We start from the raw sequence: 25093 nt of genomic DNA on the forward strand, positions 1-25093 counted from the left end.
ATGCCACTGCACTCTAGCCCGGACAACAGAGCAAGACCTTGTGTAAACAAAAAGGATCCAGATATTTTTTATTTACCTAAGTCTTTATATCCTGTGGGCTTAAGCCTTGACAGGAGCACTTGGAGAGGTGTGAACTATGTTTTGTTAAAATGTTCTGTTGTCTGGAAGTAAATGGATATGTGGCCGAGGGACAGACAGGACTCTGGGGAGCACTGTGGGAAAAAGTTGACCCTGTAATTTCTACTTGTGTCTTTCAAAAGACACAATTCAAAATATTCAGCCAGGTTCAATGACATGTACCTGTAGTCCCAGCTACTCCAGAGGCCAAAGCAGGAGGCCTCATCCCCCTTTTTTTTTGAGACAGGGTCTCACTATGTTGGCCAGGCTGGTCTCAAACTTCTGGGCTCAAGCTATCCTCCCGCTTCAGCCTCCCAAGTGGCTAGGATTACAGGTACACACCACCATGCCCAGCTCATGCTATTATTTTTAATAACATAGTTTTGAAGAGAGAATTGATATACTTCAAAAACTGCTATTTTTTAAAATGGAGCATGAGAAACACTTAGAAGAAAATTATTTTCCTGTGAGATTCCAATCAGGACTATTCCCTTCTATTTACTTGAACATTTTTGAGCTCTAGAATAAATTTTATCCTCTTTTGAGGCAAGAAAAAAAAGAAGAAAACCAGTTATTCTGTTTAGAAATGTCTACTGCATATTTTATTTGCAATACTTTTACAAATTAGTATTTGCAAAAATTGTCTTTTTAAAGTATTATATTGCCTGACAGTGGGGAAATCACCTTCGGCACACAGCTGGCCCAGACCCCTGGTAACACGGTGGGGAGGGGGTCGCATTGGGAGACGTACATATTCCTCTGTGTGTGGTGATAAACGTGGAATGGCGGCTTGGGCTCAGAGGCTGGGGATGTGGGGCAGGGGAGGGAGATCCCATGCGACCTCATGCTAAAGGTGTCTCAGTCTGCTTTAATCCTATTTTGAGAGTGCATCTGGCTCAAGAAAGATTTTTTTGTTTGTTTCTTTTCTTTACAGATTATTCAGTGATGTTTTACTAACCACTTCTGAAAAACCACAGTTTAAGGTAAAGCAAATTATATCATGTTTTATTTTGTGGCATAACTAAGTTGACTTTGAAAGTTAGCTTTTTAAATTTTTTTAGCCTAAAAAAGAAGGCACATAATAGGGAAAATTTGGAAGTGATATAAATGTCCTAAATTTAATAATTTATAGTATCTATTTGATAAAATATTTTTATCCAATAAAAGTGAAATTTATAAAGACATTGTAATATGGAAAATGATTATGATCTGGGCTAAAGTAAAAAAAAAAAGACAGCATTTAAAACAATGTATCTGTATTTATTTATTTATTGATTTATTTTATTGATTTATTTTTTTGAGACAGAGTCTTGCTCTGTTGCCCAGGCTAGAGTGCCGTGGCATCAGCCTACCCCACAGCAACCTCAAACTCCTGAGCTAAAGCAATCCTCCTGCCTCAGCCTCCCAAGTAGCTGGGACTACAGGCGCACGCCACCACGCTTCGCTAATTTTTTCTATTTTTAGTAGAGAGGGGTCTCACTCTTGCTCAGGCTGGTCTTGAACTCCTGAGCTCAAGCAGTCCTCCCGCCTCGGCTTCCCAGAGTGCTAGGATTACGGGTGTGAGCCACCGCGCCTGGCCTGTATTTGTATTTAGAAACAAGATTAGAAGGAAGTCTCCTTGGAAGCAGTGGTGTTGTATGTCACAGAAAGAGAATGGTCTTTGGAACCCAAAAAACCAGATTAATGCCTTACTCTGTTCTTAAAGTTCTAGCCATTATCTACAGCATGATTTGTCAACCACAGCATTTGACGGTTTGGGCCAAATAATTCTTTGTGCTGGGGTCTGGCCTGTGCAGTATAGGATGTGAAGCAGCATCCCTGGCCTCTGCCCGCTAGATGCCACTGATACTCCCTGCCTTCCTTTCCCCCACTGTGACAAAAATGTCTCCAGACATTGCTAAATGTCCCCTGGGGATGGTATACAAAATTGCTCCCAGTTGAGAGCCACTGACCAATGGCCAATTACTTAATCTTTGAGTTTGTGTGTACTTGTGTGTACAGTTGGTGAGCCATGCCTGTCTGTTGTCATTAGACAGCTGCAATCATCTATGTAAACTTGTTCAGGGCCTGGCTCTCATCTGTGCTCACTGGTAGTGTGATTTGGGTGGGAGGTTGAGGGGTAATTCTCTCTCTTTAATACTATTATGATAAAAATAAATTTAGAAAGCAACAACAACAGCAACAAAAAAGAAAGCCAAGGTGGGGTCAGAAGATTAAACAGGTGAGAGAGATGCTTTCCTCTGTCCTATTTTGCCAGTCAGAGGAGTTCTGACAATATTAGCTGCTTTGATCTGAAGTAGTAAAGAAAAATCATTTATGTTCTTCTCTTCCTCGCTTAAACTTCTTGGGAAATGTAGTCAGTCTCCATGCTGAACTGCCTCCATGGAGAACGAGGTGGGTGACCTTTCACAAGGTGTGTGCCCTTTTATACCTTTGGGCTTTTGAACCATGTGACTATATTGCCTCCTCAAAACATTTTTAAATTTAGAGTTTTTAAAGAATAGTAAAGAAAAAAGTTCAATGTGTTCTGGGTATCTTATTTTCCATGCCCGGATTCCTCATGGTTTGAAAAGCTGATAAATTAAGAAGTGATAGACTCTGAAATAAACTGAGTCTGGGCTGTTGTTAGAAGAGTTTCCCAACAGGAAAAAGCTTACTCTTGTGAAATTCAGAACGTAAATCTTTCAGAAAGTCCCTCTGAAATTATAAAATATTATTGCTAGAATTTTTGTGTGTGTTCTAATAGACTTTATATATTTTTTATTTTTAATTATGGTAAAAATCACATAAAATTTACCCTCATAACTATTTTTAAGTGTACAGTTCAGTGATTTTAACACCTTCACATTGCTGTGTAACAGATTTCCAGAACTTACAAACTGAAACTCTGTACCCGTGAAACAACTCCCCATTTCCCCCTCTCCCTGGCTCCTGGTAACCATCATTCCACTTCCTGTTTCCATGATTTTGACTACTCTAGATGTCTTATATAAGTGGAATTATACAGTATTTGTCCTCCTGTGACTCATTTATTGCATTCAGCATAATGTTCTCAAGGTTCATCCATACTGTAGCATGTGACAGGATTTCCTTCTTTTGTAAGGCTGAATAATATTCCATTGTATGTATATACCACATTTTCTTTATTCACACATCTGTTGATGGACATTTGGGCTGCTCCACTTCTTGGCTGTTGTGAATAATGCCACAATGAAGACGAGTGTGTAAATATCTCTTTGCGATCCTGCTTTCAATTCTTTTGAATATATGCCCAGAAGTGGAATTGCTGGATGGAATTGTATGGTAATTCTATTTTTAGTTTTTTGAGGAACCTCCATACTATTTTCCATATCAGCTGTACCATTTTACATTTCCAACAGCAGTGCACAAATTGGATAAGGGTTCCAATTTCTCCACATCCTTGCCAACACTTGTTACTTTATTTTGATAGTGGCCATCCTAATGGGTGTGAGGCGATGTCTCATTGTGGTTTTGATTTGCATTCCCCTAATGATTAGAGACATTGAACATCTTTTCATATGCTTGTTGGCCATTTGTATATTTTCTTTGGAGAAGTGTCTGTTCAAGTCCTTTGCCCATAATTTAATTGAGTAACTTATTTTTTGTTGTTGTTGAGTATAGGAGTTCTTTTCTATATCTGGATATTAACCCCTTATCAGGGATTATTTGATTTGCAAATATTTTGTCCCATTTCTTGGGTTGCCTTTTCATTCTGTTGATAGTGTCCTTTGTTGTACAGAAGCTTTAAATATTCATGAAGTTTAATTTGGTTTTCTTTTATTGCCTGTGCTTTTGGTGTCAAATCTAAGAAATCATTGCCAAATCCAATGTCATGAAGCTTTTCCCCTGTGTTTTCTTTTAGGAGTTTTATAGTTTTAGGTCTTAGATTTGGATCTTGAATTCATTTTGAGTTAATTTTTGTATATGGTATAAGGTAAGGGTCTAGCTTCATTCTTTTGCATGTGGATATCCAATTTTCCCAGCACTGTTTATTAAATATACTGTCTTTTCCCCATTATGTGTTCTTGGCATGCTTGTCAAGGATCATTTGATCATATACACAAGGGTTTTTTTCTAGGCTCTTGTTCTGTTCCACTGGCCTCTGTATTTGTCTTCATGTCAGTACCATGCTGTTTTGATTGCTGTAGCTATGCAATAGGTTTTGAAAACAGGAGATATGAGGCCTCCAACTTTGTTTTTCTGTTTCAGGATTGTTTTGACAATTCAGAATCCTTGAGAATTATGTGAATTACTTGAAATATATATCATGTTTATTTATGTTTTACTTTTATATGTTCATTGCTAAAAATTGCTAGAGAACTGAGCATGTTAGGGATACCAAAAGTGGTGGGGATAGGATTCGAGTGGACAGTTTTAACTGATTTTATTCCAGATGACTTCTTGGTAACCAACTACTCCTTCATTGACTCCAGGACTTGGGAGAATCTCCAGCTACTTTATTCAATGGATTATGTACTTTCTCTTCTTTCAGATCCCTACAAAGTTAAAAGAGGCATTGAGAATTGCCAAAGAATGTATAGAAAAGAGACTAATTGAAGAACAGAAGCAGGTAAGTTGATAATAGTTCGTCATTACCCTTTAACAGTATGGTGTCCTATCCTCTGCCATGGTGTTTACAGTGGTCGACTTTTAACAGATTGTTCGCACCACAGACATTTTGTGCATACCTACTATCAGCCAGCCCCAGGCTAGACGCTGCACCGCAGAGCTGAATACTGCGCAGTCCTGCCCTCAAGGGGCTGAGTCAGTGGGGGAAACAAACATTCTCACCAAGGATGGTCCTGCTTTAATCAGGGAATCGGGGTGGTGGGGGTTGGGGCATTCATGGTCCTTGCTCTCTCTAATGATGCTGGGACCACATTCTTCTTCTGTACTATAAAACAGAGAAAGGCAAGGAGGAAATCCGGAGAATGAGAAGGGTCTTCATCCTCTGGCATACTCTTTATCCAGACATCTAGACCCATGCCATGGGGTAGACAGGCTGAGCATAGAAAGATTTTTTTTTTTTAATCCAAAATGAAATTTGATTTGGCAAAACATGTTGGAGAAGATTTTCATTGGGAAACTGCCTTACATGGGATATGCTTGCATTTGTGATAAACTGTGATCTCTTAAAGATTCACCAGCATCGAAGACTGACAAGAGCTCAGTCACACCATGGATCTGAGGAAGAAAGAAAAAAAAGAAAGATTTTAGCTCGAAAGGTAAGCCTGGTGTCTCGATGAATTCTTGACTACATGTGAACAAAGTTCTAGGTTAATGGTGCACATTTAATCACAGATTTTGTACTGTATCTCCTTGAGAGCTAAAACTATTTCCAGATGACTGGTTTTCAGCTTTTAAAAAAGAGTCATGTAGTAATGAGCAGAGAAATGGACCATGTAGTTTCCTGGCTTGCTGGGCTGATTATGGCATCATGTAATTGGAGGAAATAATTGGCCTGAGATAGTAAAGTCAGCATTCTTGGTTTTATTTCACCCTTTAGTTTTGGTTTGTGGCTTCTTCACTTGTATTAAGTTATGAGGCCAAATATGACCTTGTCTGTAGCTAGTTTAACTGTGTGCCTGGAAATACTTTTATTCTCAGTCCAAGCTTCAGTGTATTTATTCTTTGCTTCCCCCTCTCTTTTATTCTTGAAGAAATCAAAACGATCTGCTATTGAAAATAGTGAAGAGCATTCAGCAAAGTACAGCAACTCCAATAATTCAGGTAACTGGTTATAGATTGTAGTGGGACCCAGGACCCAGAGGTCAGAATCAGGAGTCTCTGGTGGGTTAAGAGGTTCTGGTAGCCAAAGGCTGGGCAGTATAGTAATGAATGCAGAGAACAAAAACACTCTGTCTCTAACGAAAGATTGTAACAGCTATTCATGGGCTCACAGGACTCAAGTGCTAGAAGGGACCTCAGCGGTTATTAGGTAGCTCAGCCTCTTCACTGAGGGCAGGAGTTGATCAACCTAATGCACAGGAGCATTAGGCATGGAAGAAAAACAGACCTGACTTAATGCAAGGCCTCCTGGTTTTTAGAAGAGCCCATAAGAACAGAAATGATCTTAAATCCTGCCCTCTGCTCTGGACCCCACATGGTGGGAGGATGTGCCCTCCCATGGGGATTAAGGAAAGGACTCAGTGGTGTCTGGGGATGGCAAGAAACGTCATTCCTGAAAGGCCAAAATGGCACAAAGAGCACTGTCTTGAGTTGGCATCCTCACTGCCACTCCCAGCTGCCCCTCGCCCAGCCCCGCTGGCTTTGGCTTTAATGTCTCCATCTTTGGAAAGCAGAGCCAGATTGAATAATCCCTGGAGGCCATCCAGTTCTTCTAGTTTATGAATCTGTGAAGCAAAGTTCCACATAGAGAAGGGAAGGTTTTACCCTAACCCTGGCAGCTTTGGCTCAGCCCTGGAGGGCCAAGGGAAAGGGAGATTTTGGGGGGTTGAGGGATAGCTGATTATACTTTTAGGCAGAGGAAGGACCTAGCAGAGAAGGAGAATTTGAAGATGCAAAAAGGGAAATGATGGGGGAGCTAGAAAACCAAGGGGTTAGCATCAAGAGCCCAGCTGTCAGTTTCAGCTTTAGAGGAAACCTGTCCATCTTCTTTTGGAGGCAGGAGGAGTGAGGAGCAGCAGGTGAAGAGGCAGAGAAATTTAGAAGTAGAAGAAAGGGAGGAAACTGAGAGTGTTCAGCAAGGAGGATGTCTGCCTAGGGCGAGAGGAGAAACTGAGAAGTGCACCAGAGGATTAGGCTGCAGTCCTGAGGGCTGCGTGAGCTGAGGAGAATGCAGGTGGTGCAGCAGAGCTGGAAATTAGAAGAGTTGGAAGGAGAGAGACTCCAGAGGGAGAGTAAGAAACACATCGACACTACTGCAGAGTCCAAGCTGGAGAAGGGCTCAGAGAGAGCTACAAAGGAGAAGCAGGGGAGGTCCCAGGCCCTGGAGGTCCCAATGAAGACCAAGGCAGGCTCCTTGGGGATGAATGCTGTTGTGGCCGGCAGGTCATTTCAGAGACAAAAGTCTGTTTTTTCCTTGGTTGTTGGGATGGACATGGACCAGTCCTTGTCATCATTAGGCTGAGACTCAGGTCTCCAACCAGCAGTCATTCTGTCCAGTATCCCATTCTTTATCGAGAAAGCCTGACTCTGTGCTCTCCACCCTCCTGAGACCCTGCCTGCCTGCAAAGCCCTGTGCCACATGCAGCCAGGTGGGACTCCAAGACACTTTCGTGCCCTCAAGGAGTTTAGGAAAGTGAAGTAGCAGTTGTTGATGGAAATGTACAGATCATTCCCAGACCCTACTGGAATCACAAGTTCAAGCTTCTCCCTATTAAAATCTGTTAACACTATAAACAATATGAAAACAGCATGCATTGAGTTTTACCTCCTTTTTCAGTAAAACACATCTCATATTTTATAGGGAGCTGAGGGAAGGTTGCAAATAATGGAAAAGTATTAAACTGGAGGGAGGTGTGGTTTAATTAGGACATTTCTCATCATGCCCAGTGACTGTGAGGCACCAACATGTCCTGTGGCTAGTGAGTGAGGTGATGGCTGGAGGCTTAACCAGAACAGCTGGTGGTGGCTTCTCGGGCATGTGACGACAACCCTCCCTTTAGGTGCATGTGCTTGTCGGCCCAGGAAGCACCAAATTAGGGAGCTTTGGTTAACAGGTAACCATAGGATCTCCCTGTGTGGGGGGGCCTTTAGATCACCATAGAAGAGGATTATGTAGGAACCTCCTATTTACATTGGGCCAGGGGGATATTTTCTAGGGATTTCTAAGCAGGGAGATGCTGAGAACTTGGGACTAGCAGAAATATAATAAGATTACTAGGTCCAGAAAAAGCCTGCAACATATGGGATTTTGCACATTGTCCTAATGTAAATAAGGATATTTACTGAATTTCAGGTAAAAAAAAAAAAAGGCCTGGGAAATCCACAAACTAAATAGCCTGTTCCTATCTAATTGAGTGTATCTGCTGATGAAATGGAACTTCTACAGAAAGCATCACTGGGTGAATGCTGCAGTGAGCGCTCGCTTCCCTTGGAGGGCCCCACGAGGCTGCTCTTCACCTCTCTGTCCCTTGTGATACTTGGGGCCACTGTCACTTGTCATCACTTAGGGGTGCGGGTTAGGTCAGGAAGAGACATTGCAGCCAACTGCATAAGCCCGTGATTGTGCAAAGCTGGTTTCAAACCAGGTGGGCTGTGGGGAGCAGTGGGAGGCCAGGAGCCTTCGTGGGCTGATGAAGGTGGCAGACCTGCACTGGGGTAAAAGCCTGTCGTCACTGGGTCCAGTCTCTGAATTTTCTGTCCCTCATCGCCTTGTTCCACAAGGTCCACACGCTAAGCCAAGTATAGAGTCTTAGACAACGGCTTGGGCCAAATTCCAAAATGTCTATCTTTGGTCCCCATGAGGGTGTTTCTCTGTGTTTTATCTTAGCAGGATCTGGGGCCAGCTCACCTCTCACATCCCCATCATCGCCGACTCCACCCTCTACATCAGGTTAGTAATGGTGTAAAGTGACACGCCTCCCTCCTCTCCACCAACAGGAGGAGCCGGGGCTGTTTCTCTTCCTGCCCTGGCCCAAGCATTTCCAGGGTAAGATAGCAGCAGCCTTCTCAAGAGAGACCAGTGGGAATGCAAATTAGTAGTGTCATTTGGGAGAACTGAGGTTCTAGATTTCCACGCTTGGATTTCACAAGGAATGAACTGGTTTTAGGGCCACTAACCACCCACTGGCTCAAGCTTGCTCTCTTTGCTGAAACACCTCGCACAGGGCTCCTCAGATCAGAGCTTGGTACGTGCTCAGCTGAACAAAACAAATGCGTTGCTGCCCAGGGGCCCTGTCCTGCCAGAGCTCTCTCCTCAGGGGGCCTGACATTCATCGTGTCAGTTTTGTCACAGAGCAAAACTGGTGAGATGCCTGGGTGCAGGAGTGAAATAACCACTGAGTTTCTGATTTCCGATAGCTGTTTGCACTCTATTCTGCTTTGTAATGCATTTCATTATCTGAGTATATTTCAGTCATTAGCCTTTGTGAATTAAATCAGATACTGTAAGTTTTGTTTGAAAAATGTAAAAAGAATTTATCTTGGGGACTATTTATAAAAATAATCTCTAATTTTGTGGAGTAACCTCATAATACTGTCTTTCCTTCTTTCCTTTTTGAACTAAGATCTCTCTCCTAACCATATTGCAAGCCTCATAAAAACACATTGGGGCACCGGTATCTCCTTTTGCTTCTTGAATGAACCAGATGTTCTAGATGTCCAAGGAGCTGGTTCTGCCAGTCAAACTCGCCGGCTGTGCTTGGAAGGCTTCCTGCAGTTGTTAGAAGGGAGAGTCATTGGCAGGGGGTTGACTTATGAGTTGGTACCATATTTATTAATACTTAAGGCAGCACCCTGGAGCCACCAAGAGCCTTACTCAACTACTCTAAAATACTTCCTACTGACCCTCCTAAAAAAAAGACACAACCAACTGCAAGGGGACTAGTTTAAATTACTTACTTCTGGCTAGTGGGTGTCTCTTCTTACTGGTTGAAAGTGGTTTACTGGTGGCTTATTGCAGAATGTTCTGAGGCCAGGGCCTGTTCTGAGTAGCAAAGTACTTGGCTCATGGGGATGATATTCTTGTCCCTGTCTGACTTTGTCAGCAGATTTTACAAAAAGGCCCCCAAATATTGATCAAGACAGAAAATAGACTTCTCTGTCTTTCATAGAGGTGACCTGTTTAGGCTGATTAGAAATTTCTGGTGATCCATTGCCCCAGACTATGTTGAGCCTTTTCTAGAAGATAGAATATTAATTTAACTCCAGTTGGACATATTAAGAAAATTGGAGAAAATTAATGAGAATATATAAACGTCCTTTAACGAGCGAGGTGTCTATTTAGTGTACGGAGCACCTTGCTGTGTGCGTTAGGTGTGGCTCTGGGCAGTGAACTGACAGTTCCCATCTTTAAATACCTTGGGGAATTTACAGTCTATTTGCCTTTTAGGGGGAATTCTCTAATTTACCTATGCTTGAAATGGGAGCTTTCTCACACAGTAGCAAGTTCGCATGAGACGAGGTAACTTTTAGGATGAGAGAATAAAAAGAAGAATCTTTTGTAATTAGCATCAATGTTGGACAAACTTTGAGGTGAGTGGGAGAGGTAGGGGGCATCACTGTGAATTTGGTAGTGCCCACCCTGAAAAGGAGTCTTGAGGATTTAGAGGGAAAAAACGTGAGGCCCCCAGGACAATCAATGCCTGGCAGAGATGACAGGTTCCCAGCAAATCCTGGCTCCTTCTTTCCTTGATCTCCCTTAATGTTGCTGTTGACAAAATTGACTTCGCCTGCACTCTGACCTCTGCTGGGCATTTCTTATAATGCAACTTACAAAAATCATTACTAATACTTAGCACTTGCCTGGCAACCTAGCATTTCAGGCCCTAAACAGGGCACCCACAGGGAATTTATTCATTCAAGATGTAGTCAGGGTACATTTATCTGGCTTCTTGCTGGTCTTATCTGTCTCACTTCCTCTCTGCACGATGCCCATCTTGCTGTGGAAATCATATTTACTCCAATTTACATCTTTACTTCAAGGCCAAGTTTATAATTTTTTTAAAAAAGCATGCTTATCTGGGAACAAAGTCAAAGAGTGTTTTCCAACATTATAATGAAATGCAGTTTTCAGAAATAAAGGAAAAATCTTTACTTTCAAGGGCTAGTATTAAAAAAGAAACCCTGCAAAAGGCAGCATTTCAACACAACTTGACCTGGGAACCCTTAAGAACTGCACCGTGGATTGGAAAACCTAAGCTTGAGGGCCACGAGTTGCTGGTTCTGGAACCTTGGGCAAGGCATTTGATCTCCCTGTGTTTCAGGTTTACCATTTATAAATGAGGATAATAGCGATGGCTGCCTTGGCAGGTTATTATGAGGGTTCAGTGAGTTCCGTGTGTAGGGGGCTTAGGACAGTGCCTGGCACTTAGGAAGCCCTCGGTATGCCATTAGTTACCAAGTCATTTCCACGCGTAGGTTTTGGTTACCTGTAAAGGGCAGAAAGGTGGAAGTTAGAGGAGACTCTCACAGTTCTAGTATGCTCTAAATCCGCTGTGGACTCTGCCCTTTGGCAGTTTGCTCAGCTGTAGATCAACAGCAATAGATTAGCTTAAGCAAGCTGAGTTCGGCAGCAGTGCCTTTCTTCCTGAAAGCATCAATTTTAAGCACATTTATGGTAGCTAAAGGTGCTCTTAATCTCAGTTTCTTTTAGGATGGAGCAGAAGTAATGGAAGTTTCTAAGGGAAGGAGTCTTGCCCTTATGAGCCCTTTCCAGCAGCTGTGGAAGGGCTGGTGCCTCTCCCTTTTCTTATAGCTACTCCCTTTCTTGGGGCCTCTTCTTAAGGTTTTTACCAAATTGAAATAGCATTTCCCTAAGTTTGCTGGCAATTCCATTGGGTGGGGTGGGATTCTCTAATATTCTTTTGCTAAGGCCTCTGTTTTTTTCAGGGAGAACATTCCTAGCACTTTCTTTCCTGCTAAAGGTTGTTTCCTGCCTTAGGAAGGTCACTCTTTCAAGAAATTTAAAATTCTTTATCCTGACTTATTTCATGGTAAATGTCACCAACTAGTGTTTATACTCTGTATTCATAGGGCTGAGTGGTTTAAAAGGTCTCCATTTACACACACACACACATTTCCTCCCATCCTCCTTTGGGAGCAGACACACCTGTTGCCTCGCTATCTTTTTTCTTAAACGGGTTTGCAAAAGAGTTTTTAGGAAAGCTAAGTAAGCAGGACACCCTAAATTGTTGTAGTTATTTAAAATTATCATAGCCAACATATTTTGATCACTTATTTTGTGCCAGGCATTGCTTAAGTGATTCATAGTCTTTGTTTTCATTCGATCTTCATGAATACTCTCCTATACTATCCACCGCACATGGACTCTAGCATGGCTTCATTTTACAGATAAAGAAACTGAGGCTCAGTAGGGTTAAGAGACTTTGGCCAAGGTCATACAAGTTAGGAGGGTTGCTAGAGCCAGAATTCTAATTTGTCTGTCTTTGTTCATTTATCCACTGATTTATTGAGTGCCTGCTTTTTGTGGGGTGCACTGCTGTTAAACACTGTGCTTGGCTAGTGCAAAAAGAACCCTAAATGTAGAATAAGTAAACCTGGGCTTGAGTCCTAGCTTCCTCACTCTACTGCTTTCTAACTGTGACTTTGAACAACTAATTTCCATTCTTTGAAGCTGCTTTTAAAAGAAGTCCTGCTCTTTATTAGGTAGATAGCGTATATGGCAAGGCTGTATAAGCAGTAAAGTACTGCCAAGCATAAGCTGTGATCACCTTGCAATCAGAGAATTCTAGCCCTTCTTGCATGAAGTCTGTATTTCGAGCAATAATTTTGAGGAGAGCGATCTGGCAGTTTGCAGAAAACCCAGTCTGTAATAATGAGTGGAGAGAAAGGGAAGTTTTGAATCTGGAGTGCTGGAGAAGGGAAAACAGAGCCTTATAGGCACAGAGAATGACTGAGAGCTTAAAAAACAGAAAAGAAGGTTAAGAATTAATAAGGAAATTAGAAGAAGGAGATTTCTAGTAAAAAAAAAAAAAAGAATAAGAAAACAAACAGACTTAATAAGGCACAAAAGAAGAGATTATTTATTTATAGTGTTGGAGCTTCCAGAATTTGCTTAGCGAAATTAAAGTTTGAAATCCATTCTAGGCTCAAAATCGATGTCTAATCATAAGAATTGCCTGTCTTTCTTATAAGCTACACATACACAGAGCAGTGGCCATCTTTGGTGTGAACATCTCTGCCCTGCAGTGTGTCTCTGAGGAGTGTCTGCTCTCTTGCCTGCTGCCGCAGCCTGCTGTGCCCACTCACAGCCCTCCTCCCCCACTCCTAAGCCCAAGCCCCAAGTGTGTGAGCTCTTTCCAGAGTCTTCCGCCACATCCTTGTTTCTTCCAGAGCTGTCCCAGATGTTCATGGTCGGCCTGCCCAGCCCCACCCCATGTGTGGCCTCTTTCCCAGCCTCTCCGGAAGGGAGAGCAGCGGGGCAGAGTTGGGTCATTAGGAACTCTCGGATTCACTGTCTGGGAAAGCATGATTCTTCACATTTAACCTAGAATCTAGTCAGTTAAAAAGAAATAGGAAAGCATTTGCCTTGCTTTCTTTTTTAAAATGGTTCGGTAGCCTTAAGTAAGTTTCACTGCCCAGTTCAGCCTCTAGACCACAGCAGCCTCTGAGGAGGGGCCCACAGGCTCCTGCTTGGGAGGCCACGTGCCCAGGAGCTCTGCCCCAGACCTGCTCTTGCTCTCCCCAATGCTAAAAAGACAAGTCTTGTTGTACTCTAGAAGCTTGCTTGGGAAAAAGTGGTGAGTTTTTATTTTTGTCCCCTCTTGATGAACTGTCCTTGTTTAATAATAGAACTAGGTACACTCCTTGCCTCCATTCTGCTCTTCAGAGGGGGTCAAACCTTCCTGGCTCTTCTGAAGTGAGCGTAGTGCTTGTAAATAAATAAAAATAGCACCTAACTGGCTCAGAAGAAAAAGAACGTGAAGAGGAAAGTGATTCATTGGTTACTCTATTGGTATATTTGCCATGTCCTAAAAGGGTCACAATCGTGTTTACAAACCAGTACATTTTGTGGTTAATTTAAGTATATCCCAGTTTTGCAGTGAGAATAATCAGCATGTGATTCAGACTAATATTTTATTGTCTGTTACTATTTGATTAAATGACACTAAAATCTGAATAATGACTTGTGTCCCCTCTCTCTCTTTCTCTCTCCTTGCTGTTTTCAGTAGAGCATGCACCATTTTGAACGTGAATTTTCGGTAAAGTAAACTATGCTGATTTCTCTAAGTTTAAAGATGCTCTGTTTCTGTATGTGAAATAGGACCCAATGTGTCTCAATCACTGAAGTGATAAACAAGTGGGAAAGCAGATTTGAGACTATTTCCTTTTCTGAACGTTGAAATGAAATACAGCATCTTTAAAAAGCACTCAAGTAACTTCATCTATATTCATTTCATTTTCATCATGACCTTCAAAGTCTTCATTTTCACTCTGATTTTAGTTTTAAAATACAGCTCTAAAACTTGCAAATCAACCGCATGGCATTTTGGTGTATTTTAATTTTGGAAACATAACTCTCGAGGTCCCATTGCTGCAAAAATGTTTGTTCCTAGTTGCTGTGATGAAGAATTAGGCAGTCGAGGTCTCGGTTACAGAGAGACAACTTACCGGCTTTTCTGCTAATCATGGGGAAAACAGTTCTTTTTTAAGCATCCTTAATAATTCTCAAGTTGGGACACGAGTGCAGCCTCCTCATCTGCCTGAGGCAAAGGCAAAGGTGGTTCCAAGAGCTGGGGGCTGCCCGCTTCCGTGGGTCACAGCTCTCTGTTCTCTCCGAGGGTAGCTAGGAGGCCTGGTGTTGCTCTAGTGTGGTCTAGTGGCCACTTGGCCTCCCCACGTATACGTGTGGACCACAAAGGAACTTGGAGCTACAGGGATCTGTAGATTGCCCACTGCTGACACTGGCCCAAGGAAAGGGGACCCTCAGATGTCCTTTTCCCAAGTCTGTCGAGGATGTTGCTGGCATGGCGCTCCTCCCTAGCTCTGACATGAGCTCTGGCCGCAGTAGTCTGTGTCCTCTTCAGGGCCTCTGCTGGATTGCCAGGTTCCCATCTGGTTTGGTGGAGGGGGTTGTGGGGAGGGTAGAGTAGTTGGTGCTCATGGTTTTTGTCTAAGAGAAAAATGAGATGGGAGAAATCAGGGCTGACCTGGTTATAACTGAAGATAGGCAGTTGTGGAGCCCCCCATCCTGGTGTGAGTTCAGGTAGCCATCAGTCTCAACACGGGATCTATCTGCTCCTGTCTGTGGCTGGGGATGGGGCCCACTGGAGGCCTCTTGGCAGGAGGAGCTCACTGGCGTTTAGAGATGGAGGGAGCTCAGGCACCAGGCTGAGCTGTTCCCAGGTTTGTCACAGGCCAAATTGCCAACTTGCATTTGGCCTTCGTTCCCCCTGACCCCAGCTTCCTGCCATTGTTACCGTTATGTTGTAGCTTAAGCCCCGATTTACCTTTAAAGGAAGCTTGCAGACAATGGAAAAGGCAAAAAGAAAAAGCCAAAGACAGTCGATGGGGCTGGGAGTCAGAGAGTGTGAGTCCCAGCTCTGTGTTTCTGTCTCCTCCAGTTTTGACCTTCTGACTCCCAGACTTCCTTTCCCCCTCTAGAGTGTTCTGAGCTGGTAAGTTGGGTTCTGGCCTGCCTTGCCCTGACTATACACTTCACGATCCACCAGAGTGAGGAAGAGTAGACCTCCTGGGACATCAGGCCCCTTGGGACTGCTCCGGCACCCTGCGAGCAGACATCAGGGTGACCTTGCTCTTTACCTTGGATGATTAGCCTGTCCTCTCGCACAGCCCTCAGCATCTGTGTGCTTCACAGACACAGGTTACCCTGTAGGACTTTGGGCTGTTTATTTATTTACACAACCTCCATTTTCAAAGGGATTTGTTTAAAATGACAAGACTTTCACCTTTACTTGGAAAATGAAGATCCATTTACCGAACGCCCTTCTTGACTCCTAAACTCTGTGGTAGTTCATTTGCACTTTTAATTTCGAGTGCCTGCTAATGAGGCCAAAGTCAAGCGTTTGTTCTCTCTGAGGCCAAGCAGCTCGGTCCTGTGCCAAGACGGCAGCCTGTTCCCTGACCCAGGCCCTGAGGCTTGTCTCTAGCCTCCTAGAATTCTCTCCTGGAGGGGTAACTGCTCTCTGGATGGCCAGTGCTGTGCCCTTAGTAGAACCCCCAGTACTGCTACAGCCCAGAGCCTGTCTTCTCATCCTAAACCTTGTAGTGATTCTTCTGCCTCGGGTCAAAGCACAAAGCTGGGAGGCAGAAACCCCGCAGCTCCTTCTGAGAGCTGGTCCCTGTATGTCACGTGCAGATTCTGCGGCCCTTTTCTAGCCATTAGGTGGGAGTGCCTGGGGAAGGGCAGTGACACCCCCTTACCCCTAAATAGGCAGTGCTCACTCCTCTGGGCCCTCTTGGCCCTGCAGTCAAGAGACTCACTTCCAAGGGCCTTCAACAGAGGTTTCCCCATCTCCTCGTATTTCTCTGGTCACTATGACATGTTTATTCTCCACAGTTTTCTTACCTCAACACTTACTACAGGCTTAAAATCCTTTTTCTCTTTGTAACACTGTGACATAAAGCCAAGAACGTTTTCCCACAGTCCACTCTAGCATTGAACATAATAGGACTTCATTCATGAGTTGTTATCGTATAGAACCAATGAAAATTCCATTTTGTTTGTTTGTCTATATTTACTCTTCATTTGTATTGCTATATTATTTGAGAATTCCAGGATTGCAGAGCATGAGTATATGTATTTGTGTGATTCTTTAATTTCAGCTGCCTTAGGTTTGTGTAAAGATGTAAAGGAAGGTAAGTGATTTTCTATGAATCGTAAGACATTAGTTACCTGTCACATTTGGTGAAAATGATGTCCTTATGTGTGTATTTTATTGGTGACCCTGAACTATCATCCATACAAACTCAAGTAGTGACAGGTATCTTTACCTGTTTTCACCACAGCTCAGTAGCAGTTTGGGGGAAACCACACAGTGGACCATCTCCCTGGTGTAGCCCTGGGAGGGGTAGAGACAGCAACACACAGGTGGAGTCTCAGAGAGCTTCAAGGTTCACAGGAGATGGGAACAACTAACTCCGTGGCATAGGAAAGTTCTTTAAGGCAGAACTTTTTGTGTTCAAAGTGTTTATTTTGTCCTGAGAGAACAATTCATTCATTGGCTTAAAATATAAAATTCAAGTTGCAAATGTTCATGTGCCTGAAAGCTGAGGGAAGTTTTAGAAACCTGTCCAGTGTCCCTCTCCTTGCTCACCAGGGTATGGCAGAACTTTCTAGTTTCTCCTGGTGCTTCCGCCAAGATGTATGTTTAGTGCAGTTCTGTTCTGTTTCTTGATTGGGCGGTGGTGGAAAGAATGGTACGTGAGAAAGACTCCTCCCTAAGAATGCCCTAGCCAGAGAGAGAGAGACCCCTGTGCCCCCTGCTTTGCATTGCTAACAATTATTAGCATTTTACAGTTCTTTAATGCAACCTAATAGGAAATGATTATTCAAGACAGACTCCTCTGGGAAATGCATAACCCAGCAGGCACTGGTTCCTTGCCAAGAATCCTGAGTGGTTTGTTATTTTGTATTAAGTCACATCCTTCAAATATTGTGTGTGTTGGAGCAGCTAAAGAACTGTTCATCCCTTATGAGTAATTGACATTCAGGTTGCCCAACTCTGTGCATACAGATGTCTTATCTTTAATTGCTGGCCTGAAAGTAGATAGAGCTGCCCAGGACCTGGCTGATGTAGCTAAGGGATGGAACTCTTCTTTTGGGACCATTACTAAAATTTGGAAATGGAGTCAGAGCCTCATCTCTGCAGAGACTGTCAGTGTGTATGGTGTCATGTAATCTCTAATATTTGTTCCTACAGTCTTTTTTCATATGACTGTTATTTGAGGGAAATGACAACCATTCCCCTATGATGCTCCTAGCTTTTTTGTTTAGTATTTTAAAAAAATCCTGCAATACTCAGTGAGGAAAACATTCGAGTTCATTCTCCCCAGGACCAGCGGTAGCATGTGTGCAGGGCAGTTGGAGAGGTGATGACTGACTGCCCCTCTTGGCCTTTTTCCTCCACAGGGATATCTGCGTTACCTCCACCTCCTCCACCTCCGCCTCCACCACCAGCAGCTCCCTTGCCTCCCACGAGCACCGAGGCGCCTGCCCAGCTCTCACCCCAGGCTGTGAATGGTGTGAGCCGAGGGGCCTTGCTCAGCTCCATCCAGAATTTCCAAAAAGGAACTTTGAGGAAAACTGAAACCTGTGATCACAGTGCTCCTAAGATCGGCTGAAGCTTCCTGTTTACACTTGGAGGGAAAATGTCTTTTTCTTTTTTTTTCCTACTCACCCCCACCCCCTAAAGTATCCTCTTCCTGGGTAAATAATTGCTGAGCCAGTACAACCACGTACAGCACTATTTTGCAGATGGTCATGTAAGAGGTTTTTCAAGAGAGAAATATTCTTCGAGTAGAATAAAGTTAGGCTGGCACTGCTGCCTTAAGAAATATTTTGCTCCTTTATTATCACTGTAAAGGAGTTTTATTCATCCTCTTAACAGGCATCTTTTGGGGGCAGCAGCATATTGGAATCAGTATTTTCACCGACTAAAGGAAATGGACGGAAAAACAATGACAACGTTCAGTCACAGCAGTGAATGGCCTTTGCGTTGCAATCCCTTCCACCCCGTCAGACAGCTCCTAGAAATGTTCCTCTCACAGTTCATTTCTCTGAAGCGTTTTCTGGTTATTTCTTAGATAACTCCCATTTTTGCTACCCTTATCTTAGACGTTAACACTGTAGCCCAAAGCATAGTTCTGTTGCCGAGTCAGAGAAGCAACTGAGTTCTTCACTTTCCCCTCAAGTAGGATGGGGAAATTTCTTAAAATATTCTCTTAAGTTCTAACAGGAATACCATTGTGATTATAGAACTCAGGGCTGCTAAAGCAACTACTTTAGACCTATAGTTCTTTTTAGTTAGAATGTATTGAAACAGACAAAAAAAAGTTAAAATCAGAAAACCTCTTGCCAATTAGAGGATCTTTGTAATCCTCAGCAATTAAGTCCACTTTGGGGCTTGGGGAGTCATTATTACAATGTCAGTAAATTTGGCATCTATATAGAAAACAATTCTGACTTATGAAAGACTTATCTAAATACATCATCTTTTTAATGTTGCTCATTTATTAGAAAGAGCCTTCATCCTATGATTTGCTTAAACCTTTAAATAAATTGCACTTTAAAGGATTATAAATAATCCATTTAAAAATTGAAGTACACACATCAGTGTTGGTTACTATGCAGAGAGAATGTCATTGTGTATAGTTTCATGTAATCTGTCATAAATGTCAGCTGTATTTTTTATTAAAATAAACCACGTCAAGAAAATGTGTTGTGTGTAGGTGGGCTAGATAGTTCAAATGAGAACTTTTTGTAGCATCTTTTGTAAACATACAGATTCACACAGTCTCTCTAAAGTTTCCTTCCTATCTGTCCTGTTTTCTCTTCTGTCTTATTTTCCCTCTTAATAAGAGCTACTAATCCTGTCTTGCTCTTTTAGTTGGGTACTACCTATGCTTCTATAACTGATTTAAACCCATCTTTTCCATCTCAACTTCTAAAGAGGGCAGTATATGACAGACTGTTTTTTGGCAGTGGGACAAATACCTGACGTAAACTTTGCTTTCATTTTAAAGGGAACCCTATTAGAATTAGGCATTTGGAGAGTATGTGGACAAGTTCCTGTCCCAGTGTGATGCAACCGAGGTGATTAGTTCCTGATGGAGGTTGTGAGGCCTGAGTTCTTCTGAAATCAGTTTTGCTATTTTGGATAGTTTCAGATATTTCAATAAAAACAGGCAGTGGTTTTGTACAGTACCAGCTTTTTTTCCATTTGGCACTAACTTCTTAATAGAATTTCAGGATTTCCCCCCACATTTATTCTTTCAAGAATATAAAAATACAATTGCTCATAGTCAGGAATTCCTTTATTCCTTATCAAAACAATCTAACAGCAAATGATTATATGCTTTTATTTTATACATATAAGTTATCTTTTTTTGGATATATCTTTCAACAAGACTCTGTCACATTCATGTTTTGTCCTTATAGTGAAAGAAGGTAAAATTTTACATTAATCTTATTCAAAGAACATGGCAACTGTAACAGACAAAAAGTAGCTTGGAGTCTAGAGCAGAAGAGTGGAGAATTCTCCACACATACACACATTTAAAACTTCTTCCCAGTACAAAAACATCTGTTGTTGCTTTAGAGATCATTTTCCTTTATGAACAGTAAGGTCTCACAGTACAATCCACGTGAAGTGCCAGCAAGTATTTCAAATAAATTTCAATGACTTGATATTCAAATCCAAACTAGATATTTAATGTTTTCTTTATTGCAAATATGATGTCTTTGACCTGAGGTACAGAGTTGTCTTCTAGAATCTTTGCATAAGGCATAGGGACGTCAGCACCAGTGACACGAACAGCGGGAGCATCCAGGAAATTGAATGCAGGACCTAGGAGAGAAGGCAGGCTTAACAGAGAGAGAGGCAAGAAAAGCCCTAAATACTACCCACCTTGGCACAGAGGTGTGTCTGCTCAGGAAGAGAAAACATAACGCAAAGGAATGTTAATTGTGGGGAACTGTTTCCGGTTTTGATTTTTTAAACATTTACCCTAAAGAGACATTCCAAAATGACAAGTTGAAAAGTTCAAGTCATTTGGCCACCCCTAGCTTTCAATCTCCTTATCCAGTATGTATTCAGGTACACAATGTTTATTATAGCTTGACTGTATTCTAGAACCAGTTTCTCTGAAATACCTTCCATGATCCTGGCACAGATTTCAGCTCCTACTCCAAACTGTGGCCAGCCTCCTTCCACGGTTATGAGATGATTTGTCTTCACAACACTGGCTTCTATGGTTTCAATGTCCATTGGTCTGATGGTACGCATATTTATCACCTGAACAGATAATATAATAAATAAGTCTCAGAGAGCTATTGCACCACAAATAGATCCTTGTCCCCATAATGCCATCCTTTTTTGTTTCTTGTTAATCTTTGGGTTTAGGGAAATCTTATCTGCCTATGAACAGTTACATGGATGTTCAAACTGTAAAGGAGAAATTAATTAAAATAAAAAACCTCTATCTACTCTGTCCCGATAGGATTCATTTATCCTTATTGGCTTTAACTTCCCTCTTATAAAAATAAATAATAGCTAACATTTGAGTGCTTACTGTGTACCAGACACAACACTAAGTGTAATTCTCACAACCACCCTATGGTAGAACAGTATTTATATTATCCCTATTTTATAGCTGCTGAAACTGAGATTTAGAGTTCATAACTTGCCCAAGTATAACTAGCAAGTGGTAGGTTCTGGATACGAGGCTTACAATCATTAACTTCTGATTTTTCCCCCAGCTCTAGCTCCAAGGCTGGATCTTAACTTGAGAAAGCAGGTACTATTCTAAAAGATCCAGAACCTAAGTGGTAAAAAGCTAAGTATTAATATTTGAAATGCAAGCAGGTTCCCGGCTTTAAGCAAAGACAGAAATGCGTGACAAAGCAAGACTTTACATCTAGTTAACCTGTTACAGAACTATTTCTGGGAGGCTTTTAAAAGGAGCCTTTCTGAGTCTTTAAGAACAAGTGAATGTCCACTCACCTCACATTCAATTCCCTCTTTAGACAACACCGTTGCAGCTTCTAAGCAGTGGCCCACAGGTCTTGAATGGGAAACCACGGTTATATGTGTCCCTGAAACAGAGTGGTTACAGATCAGAGGTTGAAACTAAAGACGCTATACCACTCTGCAGCCACCTGTGGCTCTAGTTCATTTATAAAGTCTTCAACTCAGCTTCATTCCAGTGAGCTGAGGAATGTGGCAGCCTTCCTAGAAACAAAATACAAATCTACTGGACTGAGACTGAGAAAAGCACAAGTGAATGAGAAATCAGGGCATCACAAATTCTTAACTTGAGCTCATCCTATAATTTTTTAGTCAAAGTAATTGGCAATAACTCCTAGATTAAATCTGACCAACATTAATAGAGGGGCTGGATTAAAAATGTTTAAATGTATGCTAAGTTCTCTCACCTTGTCTTTCTATTTTGGCTTTTCCAATAGGAATGAGGAAATCTTTTGACTGAGCTTCAGCAGGAAATTCAAAAGGAACTCCATACATCAATTCGTTCTCTAGCACCACCACTGCAAAATATCATAAATATTTAAACAAAAGTAACTAATTACATCCAGAATGACTAAAAACGTATATATGGCAATATCATTTCTCTTGTGTAAAGTTTCACTGTGCTGATTAGGGAGCCTTGTTTCTCTCATGTCTGGTAGCTGTGAGGATGGTTTAGGTACTTACATTTGTAGTTTGGTCAATATAATTTTATCAGTTGAGGTTAAACCAGTGTTGTGGGTGTGCAGTAAGTGTCTCCTTTACTTAACTGGCCCCCTTATAGTCAGAAATAAGAAAACAACCACATTCTTTACTATCCTTACTAAATCTATAAATCAGTAACATTTTATATGCTATGTCTAAGCCTAACTAAAAGACTTTAATGTTTCCTACAATGCAAAGATTTCATCTTAGTTTTTTAATCTCTAAAAGAGACCCAAGGGTCACTCTGCTGACCTGGATTGTTATCCCGAATGGCTGATTTTATAAGTCCTTTGGCATCCTCTGAACTCCAGGGGCTGACCACCTTTAAGCCTGGGCAGTGCCCGTACCACGCAGCAAAGCACTGTGAGTGTTGAGCAGCTACGCCTGCTGAGGCACCATTGGGCCCCCTGAAGACTATGGGCACAGGCTGAAGGCCCCCTGACATGTAGTAGGTTTTGGCAGCTGAGTTTATAACCTGGTCAATGGCTTGCATAGAGAAATTGAAGGTCATAAATTCACAAATGGGCCGCAACCCAGCCTGTCAAATAAAAAACATGGAGGTTATAAAGACTAGAAAGAGCAATGAAGAAGAGCAAACAATCCCTCCATTTCTCCAACATTCAAATGTTTTTAAAAGCTTATGTTAAAAGAAATCTCTTTAAATTAGCTTCATAAGAAGTATCACATACCATAGCTGCACCTACAGCAATTCCAGCAAATCCCATCTATAAAGCAGAATACAAATGTAGGTGAAAATCCATAAAAATGAGGACAATGAACACAAACAGACATGCCTCTCAAAGGTCTGCTTCCTGCTGGAAGGCTTACTTCGGATATGGGAGTGTCTATGATCCTCTTGTCTCCATATTTCTTCCACAGGCCTCGACTAACCTACAATTAAGAGTCGATCCCTTTACTTTTAAGTACATCTGGGCCAATAGCCTCTTCAATTTTGTATAACTTCCACACATTTTAGTTACCTTGTATGCCCCATCATACTGGGCAACTTCTTCCCCAAGCAGAAATACCTTCTCATCTCTTTCCAGCTCCTCATCCATACCTTGATTTATAGCATCACGAACTGTCACCTGTCACAGGTATGGGAAAATAGTTGATAAACTACAGGATTATTTAGGATTCTATTGAGATTCTCTTCTTTTATTCCTAGGCTGCCCGCAGCATGCAATATAAAAACTAACACTAGAAAAGGCTTCTCTTTAAAAGTTCAAAGAATTCTAAAAGTAACATTTCTATCACACAGAATCAGTCTTTGATTGGATGTATTAATGGTAAGTTTACTGAACACATTCCTTGATTTGCATCCACGCTTAAGAAACCTGCTTGCTGGCCAGACTAGCTCACAGGCAGTTTCCCAAGTAGAAAATACACCGGGTTGTTTTATTACCATGCTTGGAGTTGATCACTCACTAGGTGGCACGCACTGCCAAACACTTTACATGCAGGAGGTAGGAGTTCTTATCTTAATATATGGAATGGTGGATTCCTCTAATTAAAAAAAAAAGGGTGTGGGGGGGAGCCATATAATCCAGCAATTTCACTTCTAGGTATATACCCAAAAGAACTGAAAGCCGGGATTCAAACACATAGTTGCACACCAATGCTCACAGCTGCATCATCCACAATAACCAAAACAACCCAAATGTCCATCGTTGGATGGATAAAACGTCCACACAGTGGAATATCATTCAGTTTTACAAAGGAATCAAATTCTGACACATGCTACAACATGGATGAACCCTGAAGACATTATGCTAAGTGAAATAAGCCAGACATAAAAGTACAAACGATTCCACTTATATGAGGTTTTACCAAAGGCAAACTCGCAGAGACAGAAAAGTGTAACAGAGGTTAGCAGGGGAGGGGGAATGAGGAGTTACCGTGTAACGGATAAAGAGTTTCTGTTTGGGATGATGAAAAAGTTCTTTAAATGGATAGTGCTGACGGTTGTGAATGTACTCAATGACACTGAATTATACACTTTTAAAAAGTACATTTTAAGTTGGGTATATTTTACTACAATTAAAAAAAAGGGGGGGTGAGGGAGGAAACATTTAGTCTTAGTTTTCTCCAACTGCCCATCTAATCCCAACCAGCGTCGAGGGGGGTGACACGCTGGTGTGACTGGCGCCAGGCGGCGACAGAGGCGGCACGGGTCCCACGCAGGATGGGGGCGTCCGCAAACCGCAGGGCCCACGGCGCAGCCTCTCCCCGCGGCGCCCGCCGGACACGGCGCAGGCGCGACCCCGGCCTCCGCCCGGGCGAAAGGGCCCCCTCCCGGCCCTAGTCCGGCAGGCATCCGCGTCAGTTACCTGCAGCGCAGCCGGCGCGGTCCGGTGAAAACGTCTCTTCAGCAGCCCGGAGACCTGGCGGGGAAAGGGAAGGATGCTCAGACGGGACACAGAGTGGTAGGGGTCGCGCAGGCCCATCGGGGCCGCGTGCCGCTGCCCACCTGCTGAAGGGGTCTCCGCACCAGCCCAGACACCGCCGCCATCTTAATCGTGTCCTCTAGCAGCTGACAACACAGCGGGTCCGACGACGCGAGCAGGCCCCGCCTCCCCCACACGCGCAGGCCAATAGCAGGGCGCGGCGCCTGCGTGCCCCGCCCATCCGCACACCGGCTGAGGGGCGAAGGGACCCGGCTGAGGTGGCGTGTGATTGGCCCTGCACCTCCGCCTCCGGCCGGCTTAAATCAACTTTATTGACAGCAGGCTGTGACTGGCACGCGGGGTGCACGCCGGCCTCACGTCCCTGGCCGCTGACGCTTGCAGCTCGAGGACTAGAAGTCAGACTCTGAGGAGCATGATCTCTCGAGGCTAGAGGGAGCTTAAGACTTAGGCCAGCCTTCTGTGGCTACTGGAATCCTTTTTTTTTTTTTTTTT

At 42.7% G+C, this 25093-nt stretch overlaps 2 protein-coding genes across 4 annotated transcripts in view; one reads left to right on the top strand and one right to left on the bottom strand.

Moving 5' to 3' along the window:
- Positions 1-19284, top strand: part of PXK (PX domain containing serine/threonine kinase) — a 93580-nt gene extending 74296 nt beyond the window's left edge. Inside the window, exons 12-18 of one of the 3 annotated variants that reach the window (XM_012664814.1) lie at positions 1052-1100; positions 4631-4708; positions 5277-5363; positions 5799-5868; positions 8597-8656; positions 16570-16606; positions 17876-18119. In XM_012664814.1, the coding sequence (XP_012520268.1) occupies positions 1052-1100; positions 4631-4708; positions 5277-5363; positions 5799-5868; positions 8597-8656; positions 16570-16606; positions 17876-18053 (559 nt within the window). In that variant the 3' untranslated portion in view covers positions 18054-18119. Of the gene's footprint in view, positions 1-1051; positions 1101-4630; positions 4709-5276; positions 5364-5798; positions 5869-8593; positions 8657-16569; positions 16607-17875 lie in introns of all 3 variants that reach the window. The other 2 variants (XM_012664662.1, XM_012664738.1) reach the window with 2 other exon arrangements.
- Positions 19285-19766: 482 nt separating this feature from the next.
- PDHB (pyruvate dehydrogenase (lipoamide) beta) lies at positions 19767-24740 on the bottom strand. The gene is made up of 10 exons (XM_012664891.1): positions 24664-24740; positions 24524-24577; positions 23174-23281; positions 23022-23084; positions 22883-22918; positions 22446-22731; positions 21899-22009; positions 21468-21559; positions 20618-20759; positions 19767-20312 (listed from the first exon to the last, which is right to left on the bottom strand). Exons 1-10 carry the CDS (start codon positions 24703-24705, stop codon positions 20167-20169), a joined length of 1080 nt encoding a protein of 359 aa, XP_012520345.1. The 5' UTR covers positions 24706-24740; the 3' UTR covers positions 19767-20166.
- Between the last annotated feature and the right edge of the window lie 353 nt (positions 24741-25093).

Source organism: Propithecus coquereli, unplaced genomic scaffold, assembly GCF_000956105.1.
Source record: "Propithecus coquereli isolate 6110/MARCELLA unplaced genomic scaffold, Pcoq_1.0 Scaffold1, whole genome shotgun sequence".
In the NCBI taxonomy this organism is placed as follows: Eukaryota; Metazoa; Chordata; class Mammalia; order Primates; family Indriidae; genus Propithecus; species Propithecus coquereli.